The sequence below is a fragment of the Astatotilapia calliptera genome, chromosome 5 (genome assembly GCF_964374335.1).
Source record: "Astatotilapia calliptera chromosome 5, fAstCal68.1, whole genome shotgun sequence".
Classification (NCBI taxonomy): domain Eukaryota; kingdom Metazoa; phylum Chordata; class Actinopteri; order Cichliformes; family Cichlidae; genus Astatotilapia; species Astatotilapia calliptera.
The window spans coordinates 5,633,807-5,648,676 of record NC_137426.1 but is presented as its reverse complement, the minus strand read 5'-3'; the positions used below and the strand labels follow the sequence as shown (position 1 = coordinate 5,648,676).

The 14,870-nt window shown below is 39.4% G+C and overlaps 1 protein-coding gene across 2 annotated transcripts; it reads right to left on the bottom strand.

Annotated features, from left to right (window-relative positions):
* Positions 1–2,702: 2,702 nt before the first annotated feature.
* Positions 2,703–12,821, bottom strand: LOC113021955 (protein Wnt-2b-A-like). Of its 2 annotated transcripts, none has more exons than XM_026166860.2 (5): positions 12,518–12,821; positions 9,441–9,661; positions 8,344–8,621; positions 7,298–7,562; positions 2,703–4,925 (listed from the first exon to the last, which is right to left on the bottom strand). In XM_026166860.2, exons 1-5 carry the CDS (start codon positions 12,679–12,681, stop codon positions 4,696–4,698), a joined length of 1,158 nt encoding a protein of 385 aa, XP_026022645.1. In that variant the 5' UTR covers positions 12,682–12,821; the 3' UTR covers positions 2,703–4,695. The 2 variants fall into 2 exon arrangements, with proteins under 2 accessions (XP_026022645.1, XP_080157720.1); XM_080301594.1 differs by having other exon boundaries at positions 4,734–4,925; positions 7,422–7,562.
* Between the last annotated feature and the right edge of the window lie 2,049 nt (positions 12,822–14,870).

Sequence of the window (14,870 nt, the reverse complement as noted above, 5' to 3'; positions counted from 1 at the left end):
GCTCACGGACCTTCGTGGCAGAGCCATTCAAGGTCAAGATGACAGGAAAAATATGTAAGAAAGAAAAAAGGAAAATGCATTTGTGTTGAAACATTTACATTTATGACCACAGTCGGTACGGTTAGTACAAAATTAAAAACTTGAATGAGGGGGGTAAATCCATGTGGAAAACTGTTTAATGAATACATTTATGGTGGTGATGCATGACCTTAGTGCATACCTTAAACAGTTGACCCACTAAATAAGAGTTTTTAATACCCCACTATCAATCTAGTAAGGTCACCGGCATGATAAATGAACAAACTCTTGTGGAGTGGGATCTGTGCCAAGTCCAAGCATGTCCCTGAAGGCTGCATACAGTATGTGTTGGACTGAAGACTCTTGAAAATCTGCTTCTGGGAGTGAAAGAACATACTGCTCACAACAGTTTATGTGTTTTGTCTGTCCATGGGTCTGTTTCACTGTGTTCACATCGACCCTTTCCAAAAAAGCACCAAGTGAAATGTGGTTTTGTAACTTATAAATTCTGACATTATGAGGTGTTTTGCATATTTCATCATGACCACCCAGTGCGTTTATATAAGCAACATGGCACAGCGCTAACAGTTCTATTGGTCCAATATTCTAACGTGTCCATTGCATTTGACATAACCTGTCACTCACGTGTGATAGACTATAACTGATTACAGTATATACTTCATCTGTCACACTTCACACTGGTTTGCTCTGCTGAAAACAACTGTGATCTAGATTTTTATTACATGATTTGACTGTTAGCTCAATCTATCTGATCCTATGTTGCCGCAGTAACTGATATTTATCAGTTTCATCGACTGGCCTTAGTCCTGGCGTTCCATATCAGAATTCAGTTAAAACTGGAAGGGATGTTTCCTGAGGACTTCTTCAGCCAATGTAAGTGCACTGCTGTGTTTCCTAACATACGTATCTTTCAAAATTTCACTTGGACGAATAGCATGTAATCCCGTTCCTTCTTTACCCTTCGGGTTATGTCTCTTTGATTGGCAAAATAAGTAACCACTGACTGTTTTCATGTGTATTGCTATGGTTATTTGCTTAAGAGTAGCGCAGCTTTTTTGCTGTTTGCTAATTATTGGTTGCTGGCGATGCTGAAATTGACATGGCAATGCATGCTGAGGTCTAAAGATAACACTTAAATCAGACTAGTTTAATGTTATTTGCTTTACAAGAGTAAACTTGTCTTATTGCAAACCTGGTTTTGTCACACATATTGAATGTGAATGTCCTCACCCTAAATCTTTACTGCTGCTTATACTCCTCCTGCACCTCCTCAACAATTTATCCATGGCCTGCAGTGTATGATTGGGATGTAAGATGACATTGTTTGCACTGTTTGCATCGTGAATGCTGATTCAGGTTAATGGTGGATTTACTCGTTCCAAAAGATAAATTGTATTTTGTGAGGAAAAAAGTGTCACATCAGCTATAAAATATTCACAGGCTCTTCCTGCTGCAGTAACAGCTGCTGCCCAACTCAAGTTTTCTTGAAAATGGCACTAAAATCTGAAATGTTTGGTTTTTTGCTTGTTACTATAGATTTGGTGGTGAAGTAGATACTTGAAATAAGGCTAAGTGTTTTAAAGAGTCTGTTCCTTGGCCTTTACATGCATACATTTTGATTTATATCTAAATTTTACTCCTTTTACCAGTAACAAATCTGTAAGATATCACTTGGCAAGTAATAAACTATAGCAGCTACAGTCGAGTCCAATTTCATGTCCACATAAAACCCTTAATTACTCCTGATGGGGTCATAAGGGTGATCTTCTTTTCCAAGAACAACACTGAAACTGTTGGGACATTTCATTTAAAAAATAATTTTCATTTCCAAAGCGCTCTACAGTGCAACGGTTTCAGCATGCATGCGTATCAGCATGTTTCTCATATTACTATAGGCAAGTCACAGATGTATATGTGATCGGAGTGCAACGACTTAGACTGGAGTACTTGTCAAGCAAGGCTAAAATAAACATGTTTGGTTTAAAAGTGGCATAGCAATAAATTGTTCTTGAGTCATTACAGTTTGTGAGTACGGATTATGGAATTTCTTTCTTCTGCTTCCCATGAATGTGAAGCATCCATGTGGACCACACTGTCCCCTGAGACCATTTTAGCTCTGAAATGTTGTTAAACCATTTGATATCACTGCGATGGCAGTGAATGCCTGCAATGCCACTCCTTTTATTTTTACAGACTTCAACTGGGTGACCCACACTGGAGGACAAAGTAGCACAGATACTATGACTAATTTGAAGATCAACAATATATTAATAGAAATTTCTTTGTTTATACAGCTTAATAGTTGGTCGATCAAGAAATTACTTAAAAAAAAAAACTAAATAAATTGTTATATTTCAATTTAAAGATATTTTGTGATTCTTTTTATCACGCTATCTAAGACTACCATCAGTCTTGTTATGCTAATAAAAAAATATTTGTCTAACACTGAACAATGAACTTTAAAAAAAAAACCAAACTGGTCATTTGCATTGTTTTTATCCCGTCCACGCCATAGCTAAGGTAATGATAACTGTAATAGGAGACCAGGGGAATACCTAAAACCCAAATATATACATGTGGGTTATAGGCCCTTAGGCTTAATTGAGAAGATTATTATTACTGTTTTTCTGCCTGGAATTAAAAAAAAGAAAAAGAAAAACATCTGGAAGTTGACATCTTTTAATAGTAGACCGAACAGAACCAAATGAACTCATAATTATGACACTGGCGCTCCATAAATCCAAATCAGTGAAACTCCTGTGGTTACAGATGTAGGATTGAATATAGCATGTTAAAACTTATAAAGAACTTGGGAATTAAAAGTATGAACAGAACAGCACAGGTCCAGGCCTGAGCCCACAATCTGAAACAGTTTTCCTCTTATCTTTCAAAAACAGCTAAATTACTCTTCATTTACATTCAAAACTGGCTTTTTTCTGTTTTTTTTTCTTGCTTGCAATTAACTTTTGACTTGGTGTCATTTGCTGTTGTCCAAAGCACTTTATTTTGGCTGTGCCTCTCATTACGTGGAGTTGAAACAATTTGTTGACTCTTAGCATTTCACAGCTTGTTGTCAGATTCATTTAGATCTATAAACTCCTCTGAGGGTTGTGTCTCCAATGGCTTAACACTATGTCTGGCTGCACTGCCAGATGTTAGAAAGCCAAATGCAAGGTCTGTAGCTACTTCAGTGCTCTTTTTGCAATGGCTTGGCTTTGTTTCATGAAATAATTCACTTCTTAAAAACCGGCCAGAGCCAGTGAGTGTGTCCACAAAGAACTGAAAGCACAGTTGCATAAGATTGCATTATAAATATGTTCTGTCACAATATGATGGCTGAACAAATATGCTGTTTTGGCCTTTGTAATAAGGATAAGGCAAATGTTAAACAAAAGCTCTATTTAAGATAAATCAGTCTGGAAACTAATATTGAGTTTTGAAAATATTTGCAGCTCCAGTGACATATCAGGAAGGCCGGTTTAATAGTTTGTATTCATTATAATGCAGTTGTATGACACTGCAATTTACAATTTTGGAGGGTCACTACGTCCAAAATAAAGAAGCTTTGTATTTCTCTTTTTACTGTGCACTTGTCTGCATTAGCATGGCCTATGGAATTTGTTTAAAGTTCACAGTAGTAATGGAAGCAAAAACAAAGAACCGGAGGTAGAAATTACAATTTTTTTCCATGAAGCTGAATGATTTGTTAGATCTGTTACAGTCAAATATTAGCATACTGTACAAGTATCTTTCAAACAACAGACCAAAATTTGTGAGGCTATTTTGATGTGTTGGTGTGTCCACAATCCTTGTATAAAAAGTGAGCTGTCACTGTAAATGATAAGTCTTTGCTTGCTCTTCTGTTTGTGGCTCCTTTGACCTTACAATGTGATTACCTGGCTTTAATTAAGAAAGACCTCTTGGAAAGCGCTATATTTATTTAGTGTGATAGCTGCACAAATTAGCAGCAGTGGTTTCGGGTGCACGGTGGGATCAAAAAAGTTTTGGAAGTTTTGGAAAAGCAAAAACCACAGGCTAACACCAGTTTCCAAGTAATCATGTGCAGAGGTCTGCTGTAACATCTGGACCACTCACCCTACCCATTAGATTTGGTTCTAAACAACTTGGATCTTTTTTCATAAAATTAACTAAAAAATTTAAAGGTCACTGTTTTGCCACTGTGGAGTGTGAGTGCACTAAAAGGGAGTGTTCTAATAGAATGGGAATCAGTCCAGAGGTGTACAAGGCAACCTTGAAGGAGCGATCGGCAGACAAAGTACTACTGTGATTATCTCTTTCATCTCTTATGTGCACACAGTTTTTACATACTATAAAACAAGAAGCAGGCAGTAGCTCATATATCTGCCTCAACCAAGGGTACATTTACAACAGAATATAATATTAAGCCATTTTGCATCAAAGTTTCAAAGTCTGATTCAAAAACGCTCCGCACATTATTTTTTAAAACACTTTTTAAAGCAGCACATGATCAGTAACTGGTTCTAATTTCCAGTTTACTATCACCTAACAAATGTTTGTGAAGTATAAAAGCATCAAAAGCCAGAGGTATTATAGTTAAAAGATCCCAACTAGAATGGAGTCATTAGTGCACAGGCTAATGAGTCAGGTGCACGTTTGATTTGTCCGCTCTCCTTCCTAGGTTACGTCCAGCCAGTCGGGTCGCTTGTGGGGTTTGCAGGTGTGAACGTCCACTACGTTTTCACAGTCTTTGCACTCCACAGCGCAGCACCACTTGAACTTGCACTCACACTTAGTGACACGTTTGACTCGCATGGTGTCGTAGCCACGCCCACAGCACATGACTTCACAGCCATCTATGCCTCTTGAGGACTTGTTGCACACTCTGCCTGCTGTGCCCAAGGAGCCTATAATGAGAATAAAGGACCAGAGATGTTGTTTTGGCATACAAAGAATATTGGTACTGCAACTGACAGGAAAAGGGTTAGTTTATTAGAATACAGCCATCTGTGCATGCCCTGCCAGACTATTAAAATAAATAGTTATCACTATAAGAAATACAGGTTAGGATGAAAGAAATCAAATGTTTGTTATACGTATGATACTTTTGTTTACATATATTAAACAGCTAATATAAAATTTAACTTAACACAAGCAGTGGATTTCATGACACTTCTGTAATATGTTAAAGTTTTAAAGGTCAGGGACTCTTTTATTTTTTGTTTTAGAAAAAACAATTGATTTGGACTGATAATATGCAGCAGATTCAATTAGATTTAAGGGAACAGAAATACCTGCTGCTGACAGAAATGATGCTGATCAACATGAAACAAAGATGTGTCCTGTAGAGCTACAGAGAGGGGTGATACCTCTGTGTGCTTTCATTATTAAATCACTGATAAGTACAGCTCCTTGATTAGAAGTTGCTTCTTATTTTAAAGTAGGCATAATATAGAACTTTAATTGTGCACATCCAGTAACTATACTGGGTTTCCTGTCTGACTGACCGCTCAAATGTCTTTCCACCATAAGCTACATTCACCTTTTCGCATGTATCCATAGAGCACTTTTTTCAATATACCTAAGTGTTTTATCTCCTGTGCGTTCACACCTAAAACCCATTTAGAATCCCAATTTAACCTAAGAGGCATGTCTCAGTGCTCAGAAGGAAGCTGGGGTAGACACAGATCCACTGCACTGTGCCATCCAACTCAGCTTAATAGCATTTTGAAAATTTTCCATGATTACGTGGATGCCCAGGAGTGAAAGCTGGCAGAAGTTATTATTGGCAATGTTCATGTTGATGCTGAAAACTGAAACTGTTTTGCCAAAGCAAAATATCACTTTCCCTCACTCTTCAGCAGGCTATAAGCTTCCCAACAGAATAGTCTCAGACCTAAATGCAATTGTGTTCATGTACTCAGGTGTAAAATCCAAGCCTAAGATCAGGTGCCAGGTCCATTAACAAAGCATCCCAGAAGTCTAGAGAACAAAGGATAAGAGGAGATCTTCCCCTCAGGCTCTAGGGAGTGGAGCTTAATGCTGACCAAAGGAAAGATTTGAAAAATAAGCCTGCATGTATCCTTAGGCTGTGAATTCCTATACAATGAAGATTAGTGGTGAGGAGGGTCATCGGCTACTTTTTAAGATCACCTTTTAACAAGGAAAGGCAGCTTTTCCTTTGAGCAAACACACCTTCATTGCATCTCAGTTGTCAAAGTGCGGCCAAGCTAACCGCAGGTAGGAGTGACAGAATCTGTTAAGTTAGAACCAACGTGTCCCCTGCACATGCCATCGTCCCTAACATATTAACAGTGAGTTAGCAAAGTTCTTCACGCTCTACTGAAGGAGCTGGACTTTAGGAAAGAGATGAGCCTAACAAGGCAAAGCAAACATTAGGTATTAAAGGAGATGTTAAAGGTCAAATCACTGAACTTTAAGCTGTGAAGGAATGCAAGCCTGCAGTCAATGAGTCTCTGATTCTCATAGATTTTGTTAAGCAGTCGGTCCTATTTGCCCCATCCCATAACAACATACTCATGATTTTAAATTAAATAATAATAACAGTATTTTACACAAAAATGATTAAACTGTTTAAGCACAACTTCAAAAGGACTTCACTGAATCTCAGAATGTGAGTTGCTGATGTTTTCCACAAACACAACATATCAATATGCTACTCCTCAGAAGTTAAAAGGACCCTCCTTAAGGCAATTTCTTTACTGTAATAATAAATGATTGTCATAATAATATTACTCTTGTGTAACAGTGGCACTTTACTAAAGTTTGACATGTTAAAAACAGAATTAGCAGGTTAGCACAAGCAAGTTATTTAAGAATTATCAGCATTGGCCAATAATAATAATAAAAACCCTTCTTTTAAACTTCACTAGTCTCACTAGTGGCACATATCACCTGCCTAAACGTTGTTTTCCCAAAGACAGTGGCCTCCTTCAGCAGGACAGTGTTTCCCACTACACTACAAAAGCTGCTGGTGTTGGAAAAAAGCTCAGGGTGTTGACCAGGCCTCCAGACACCACAGTGTAATCGAACATCTGTTGAATATGCTGGGAAGAGTAGATCCACGGAAACCCCCACCTGCTGCAATTGCAGGACCCAAATGATCTGCTGCCAACATGCTGGTGCCAAATACCAATGAACACCCTCAGAGATCTCTTGTCCATCCCTCAACTAGTCAAAGCTGTTCTGACTGAGGACTGTGGATGTACACAATATAAAGCAAGGGGTTTTATTTTTGTAGCTTATTTGTGTGTCTCACCTGCTGCACGGTCCATGAGACAGTAATCTGGAGAGTTCTCAACAAAGACTAACTCATTCTTGGTGCTTCCCTTAAAGTCCTTGTCAGCCACAATAAATCCTGTCCCATCTTGGTTCATGGTTACCTCGACGGCTGTGTTGTACTTCTTGCGAAGATAGTCTCCAGTTCGCCTGAAGTCAGACATAGCCAGCCAACAGGTTCTGAGAGAACAGGAACCACTGACCCCGTGACACTTGCACTCCAGCTTCATAAAGCGCTTCACTGCCTGGAGCAGAGATCAAAGGTGACACAGTGTCAAGCCAACAATGTTGTACAAGAGAAGATGTAGGTGTAATAAGCTCTCCTAGCATAACGGTTAGCTAAATATTCTTAATGTAACAGCTTTTACGTCATTATCCTTCAGAGACGTCTTTACTGAAAAAGCCATGTCAATAACTTGAACAGTGCAGAATTTAATGCTATGGGACCCTCATATGGAGTTATCATATTAATATGCATTATGCTGGATCATCAATAGATGCTGGGATAATGCGGAATATTCTCAATAAACAGATTCTTAGTCTTAAGAGATTTACTTCCTAGTCAAGTAAGTCAACTAGCCTAGTAGTTGAAGACATCTTTAGGCAAAAAAGAATTTCTAATGATTTTAAGAGTCGATGTTTATTATGACCAACTTTAAGCTTGGAGAGACCAATCTATGACTCACAGAAGACGGATGAGTTGAAGGGCCATGTGTATCTCTCAGGTTTTGTGACACGTCTTTTTTTGGTTTTTATTTCTACTTTTTTTTTTTTCATTGGGTCTTTGTTAAGCTATCTCTTGTGTGCAGACACAAAAAGGGTTCATCGCTTGAGTTGGGTGCCTTTTTATGTTTGAATAAATTTGTAGGTCAATGTTACGTTTAACAAAAACAACAATAAAAGCGTCCCCTGAAAATGTTCCTGAAAAGCCTGTTGTTTTCATTGTTACTTCCTAAATATGTCTAAATTTACAATTCCATTAAGAGATAAAGCTTAAACATTAATATAAAAAACGTTTCCACTGACCATCCGACCGCATCGGTTGTTGTGCAGATTCATCAGGGCTCGAGCATCTTTCACCATCCTCTCACGGGCGTCGACGAAAGCTTTGGCAAATTTTATGCCATAGTTGATGTTGTCGCTGCATCCGCCCCAGTCAAAATTGCCTTTGTCGTCACTGTCTTGCCCTCGTTTTTGACTGTCACAGGTGCAGATCTTCATTTCCCCCTGACTGCAGGCCCTGGTAATGGCGTAGACCACTCCTGCTGAAGAGATGGCGTACACAAATGCTGCCTCTCTGCTGCCTGGATAGACGGGGAAGGGAGCGTTGCAATTGCAATCATTTAAAGAAGTAACTTACGACTGTTGGTAAAGAGAGACCTAATGTTGCCTATATCTGACATGTGACATTATTCAAAAGTTGTCATAGCACTTGTTTTTCTCAGCTGTTCTTCTAGTGCCCAGAGCCATGTGTTATTGGTGAGTAAAGCAGTCATCTCTCTGCAAATTCTACAAGGTAGGCATACCAAGATCAGTCCATCTATGGTGGATGGTCCAGACAGTGGTAGCAGCATGTCAGCTATAACATTAGACCAGCCGACTCTCCTTTCACCTATTAATTTGCACAGATGGCAGCTTTCTAAGTCATTGAGCAGTGTTTTCATTTTAGATGAGAGGAGATTTTGGAGGTTATTTGGTCTGGCTGTCCCACCCTCCTCCTGTTCTCATTCCTGCTCACGCAATGAAGCAGAACACAGGCGAGATGTCAGGGAGTAAAGCTTTGTCTGGCTGCCAGAAACATCTACCCAAATATTTACATCTCCTATTACTGTTTATACATCACCAGTGTGGATCTCTCAATCTGCTACTTGTTTTCAGAGAACATCCACTTTCCCAATGTTCCTTCATTCCTGAGAAGGTAAAAAACCCACAACAATTTCTCTTTCTGTTTGCATTCCGGGGTAAAGTTGATTTAATAAGACACCTATTAATTCCCTGCTTATCTGATAACAGAGGAGACATTTATGAGGATGATTAACTTGAGTGTCACTGATATAAACAACCACTGTCACGCACAAAGAACCACACAGATAGAAGCCTTAGCCATGTATGTTCAGACTCACTTCGGAGCATCACCCTGCCAAAAACAGTGTGGTCCCGGTCCAGCGTGCTGCAGTTCCAGCGGTGGTGTCTGAACTGATGTTGGCACTCTTTGATCCACTCTTTGGCTCCCTCGCTGATGGACTGCATCAGGTCTGGGTGCCGCTGGCAGAGCTGCCGTTGCTTGTTCACAAGACCGGGAATGTTGTCGCATATCACCCGCGCACCCAGAGCTCCGATGTACCTGCGCACAGATCCATCGAACACAGTGTTGGTAAATTCAAGGACAATTCCACTGAAAGCGCACTCTGTGGTAGTGCACCTGCAGCTGTCACTAGACTGTGTGCCAGGATTTCTTTTTCCAGTGAGTTTACTTTCAAATTTGCCTTCCTGTTTTCATCGAGACAAAAACAGAAAAAATTGTGTAGCTAGCTGAGCTAGCTGATTTGCAAGAGGTTAAGGTCCAATCTGATTTTCAAGAAATATACAAATAGTGGAAATAGTACAAATAACAGAGACGTATGTTTGCTGCATTTAGGGTAATGGGGTGAAGCCCACCCTACATGGCCTTTGGTGTGCCACTTGTTTTAAATGCCAACACATGTAAGCTGTCAGCGTGAAATCTGGTCTGACTACATCTTCAAACAATTCACATTTCTAATCAAATGTGTAAAAAATTGGGAAATTGGGAACTCTGAGTGAAGAAGATTCCAGTGTTTACCAGATATAGAGGGTCCCCCAAAAAATCTTTGGGTTATATTATGGGTAACCAACATTTAAGAGCTCATTAAATTCTATGGACTCAAAGGAGCTTGCTACTGATCACTGCTGCTTTCATGTTAAAAAAAGCCCTTTAACTATCAGACATCTGTACTCAGTGCTCCTTCTTTGTAATCACAGGGTTCTCAAGTGCAGCCTGCAGTCTAGGAGCAACCCCTGAGCAACATTTAATTCAGTTGCCATTCAGTGAGGTACAGCAGTATGGTAGAAAATATTCATTATATATTTAAAAAAAATGTTTTAATATTCCCAAATGTGGCTAGTGTAAAAATAGGAAAGGCTCTCCCACTAATGGAGAATTTTAAACTAGCAAAAGAAATAGATAAAAAAGAAAAGAAAACAATTACCAGCATAAATTTAACAAACTGACAAATTTAAAAGATTAAACAGCCAGGTGCTCCTAGCAGGTGTGGTCTGAAGCATTCAGGTTTGTGTTAACACAATGTCATGTGCAATACTCAAAGAAATTACAGATAAATAAATAATAATAAAGCAAGTAAATTATGGCTTGTTTGGAAAAGTTGCCAGGAGAAAGGCTCTTCTCTAAAAAGACAAGGCAGCATGTCTTAGTTTTGCAAAGTTGTATCTAAGCAAACCACGAGACTGCCCCAGGACAAAAGCAGTTCTTTGGTTTGTTTTATGGAACATTAAACATCAAGTAAGCTATAGTAAAGCTGCTAAGTGGATTGTATTGCCTTCAGACAAAGAGAGGACAAACTGTTTTTCTTTTTCTGTCTTCTGTGCCAGTTAACTTTACTATTACTACTTTTCTCCCCGTGTAAAATGTTTTTCGATGAATCTAAATTATTGATACTGTTCCTACTTTTCTTCACATTCATCCCCATTGTCTTCTTAAGACTAAGATATTCAGGATGTTGAAGAGATTATTACATTCCTCTCGTTCAGTGAAATGCATTTGCTTCCTGCTTTCTTCAAATAATCCCCAACTTTCTAACAACTCTTAAGAAGGGTGATCACATGCTGATTGCATTGTGACTCTGGGGGTTCTCTTATCAACAGGACATGGCCGTCATCTACAGTACAAATGAGCACTCCCCCCCCCCCCCCCCCCCCCAGTCCATCTATAAGCCTACACACTCTATTCTCCATCCGGATATCATTATAGTCCCTAATCGCAGCCGCATTTGTGTTGCCTGGCCACTGAGACAGAAACAGATATAGCAGGTAGTTTCCACTCCTCTTATGGCTGTCCCAGTCCCATTCTAGATGCAACTATCTGCCTGAGCAGTATAGCAGAACAGAAGCACTGCTTGTGTTTACTGTGTGTTGTACAAACCAGCTGTGCCAAAGGACCCCTGACTCTCCAAGAGGACACACACAGAAGAAGAGAGAAGTGCAGCAAGGCGCACAGTGCTTATATAAATTATTACAATAGTTAAAAATAGGCCTAAACAATTCAAAGGAAGATTTTTTAAAAAAAGCAGGAATCAATTACGTTTTTCTTTGGAATTTCTCAACGATTTATTCACAGTTTACTCTGAATTTGCCTGAAAGGGAAACTCAAGAGCAAATTGGATGATATGTGCTTTCGGCTCTCTTGGGAAATTACCAGACATAGCATTATTTACAATGGGTGCGTTTTAGCTTTAAATAAATTCATAAATTAGATCTTAACTGTTATGAAGTGTAGGGTAAGATCTTAAAATGGGGGGTTTCCCTTGGCTAGTTAAATGTAAAGTCATTTAATAGGTTTTCTGTTAAGTGTCACCTGAAATATGAGAACAACAATGTCAGGTGAGAGAGACTGGGGGTGGGGGGTCTCCAGCATGTTTTAGGTCTTGAAAACCTCAAGAGAAATCATCAAGGGGCATTTATTCATGCACCAACGCCTGCACCTGCCGTGTACTCTGGGCAAAATAGATGGATAGGGGAGACGCCCCCTTCCCCCCATACACACACACCCAAACACACACATCAACATCATTAATCTTCATGAACTTTGGATACACAGCCTGCTCTTTTCGTTTATGGATGTGGATGTTCATGTGAGCAAAGTAGATCTTTTACTAGAAAATCTGAGAAGTAAGCAGGTGTAAATTACATATAAACAGACGGATTTCTCATCTTTAAATCTGTAACAGCTCCAAGGACAAGGATACATAGGGTTAAACAATAAAATCCACTGTAAGATAACTTTTTCAACTGCAAACTTAATTAATTAAAACTAATCGTTATCTATATTTTCTGGGTGAAATTTTGCCCTTGTTGTCGTTGTTGTAAGTCGTACTTTATATTCGATTGGTATGTGACACCAACCAATCGGACGAACCATCAAATTCCTCTCAGTGGTGAAACTTACCACCACGATGAATCCACTATCGGTGTGAATATGAGCAGGAGCAAAATAAAGATGAAGTATATTTTAGAGATGGGTTTGGAGTGATGGTGGTTTCCTGCCCCATTTCTGATCCTCATTGCTTTCTCCGACAAGCCCGTAGATGTCATCATGTTTCTTCTTTTCATGTATTGGCTGTGCAATAAGGCGTGAAAGTCCTTGACGCCTGCGCGTCCTCCATCATCTGGTGGAAATAAAAGTTAGGAAAGAGGAAAAGTGCTTTTGAGACCCCTCAGTTATTCGCTGTCATAATGCAGCCTTGATTTTCTAGCATTACATCCATAAGCTTTGGACATTGCACTTAAGTGAGCGGGATGAGTCCTTCGTTTCAGACAATCTTGCGTAGATTCACGTCTTCTCCTCAGCTGTTGCGCTCCGAATCTGGCTTCACTAAATCTGTGAGAAGTTGCAAACTATAAAATCCAATGCCGATGATCAGTTTCGTAACTGATAAAAGCCACTCGAATCAGATCCTGACATAGGAAAAGTGTCTGCGTGGATGGGACAGGCGCTGCTCACCTTTCATCCCACTTGCCGATAATGAAGATGCGCACCGAAACGCTGCGCTTTCCTCTTCAGTGCGTCAGCTGTCTGCGCCTCCCCTCCCTCCCTTCTCACCACACCAATGCCCTTTGTCAAAAAATTACAGAGACCGGTATGCAGATCTGCAGACAGAAGGAAAGGAGGTTCTGCCTGACTTCTCCCGGCAAATCAATTAATCCACTCTTTAATTTACACCTGCATCACAGTTCGTTAGCTCATTTAATTAAAAGGTCGGTAAGAAGGTTGTCTCTGTTTTCTCTTTCTGTCATATGAGAGAAAGTTTAGTTTGGAAAAATCAGATCTCAGTAATGATGCAAGTGTGTAAGCGTTTACACATGATCAGAAATACATAATCCTTCCCAGGGCTCATTGCATCTGCTCCTCTAATGTAACTGGTCTCATCTTTTTTAAGATTTTAGGTTGTGTGGTCCCTGGCAAAGGAACACATGTTTAAACAGATTTACAATCGCTGACATGCAGAAGTTTCAGTCCAAAATTAAACTTGTCATTAAGTGGCCAGTTTGTTTATTACGTTCAGCAAAACTCTTTGCAAATCTGGCTTTACAGTAAATATAACCTTTAACAGCATCTATAGAACAGAGGAGAGAGTTCCCCAAATAGAGAATCCAATAGATGCATGCAAAGGTATGAACTCATAAGGTAAAAGGCAAAGGATGATTACACAATACTGATCCGGTCCAGATTTTGCTCTTATTCTTCTGTTTTGTTTGTTTACTGTACGTTGCACGAAGCCACTCCTATGCATATGTTTTAATAAACTGTATGCATGTATGTGTATAATATATACATATAAGAGAAGACATCAAGCTTGCAATCTACACCAAACCTGATCTGAACCACCCAAGCAGTGCTTTTGCTGTTTGTGTGTATTTTGCGTTTTCTTCTGTTCGTCTTTTCCACTATATCCAAATGCTTGCTCAGTCGGGATCATCTGATTGTTGCTGTTTTCTCTCTAATATTGTAGGGTCACTATGTTGCAATATAATGGGCCTTGAAGTGACTGTTATTGCGAATTAGTGCTGTATAAATAAAACTGAATCAAACTGCTAAAAGTTGACTCCACTCAGCAATTAGGCCTGGAAATACTTAAGGTGATGGAGAGTAAAACCCCAGTGCTAGAGTGTCTTTGTATTGAAAGCGTGTGGCCTGTGTGTTTGTGGCCACCTACGCCTTCCCTGTGAAGAGGAACACATTTGATTGTTGAACTGTTTGGCTTCCCTCATGTTTGTCATTTTTGATTCTTTTTGTTTCTCTTAGTAATCACAGATAAATATCTCTTCTGCCTCCCCGTCTCCTTTTTTTTTTTTTACAACAAAGGTCATGTAAGAGGCGTACACATGGATGAAAGATGCACCAGTATACGTTTAGACACTGAAAGCCCAGATGCTGCAAGAGTTCCCTCCAGTTACAACTGAACATGTAGAATAAAAATTTCCTTCTTTATTAATTTGAGCTCCACGTGAATAAAAGTAGATTTATTGTCGATCTTGAACAATTTTTAGAACTGTCACGTCCTGCAGTATTCTGCGGTTTATCCAAAATTTGGCATAGTGCTCAGTATAATTCCCTTCTGCTGAAAAATGATTAATAAATTACTAAAGTTTCCTCTGTGCCATGCAACCCAGTGGGAGAATAAAATGTTCTTTTTTGGTACAAGCATTTGAAACTCCCTTTGTAATTCCTCTGGAGCGCATGTTTGTAGTTCAGCTCATACCAGCAGTCCTGATCCAATATCAGCTGGGTAATGTGGAAA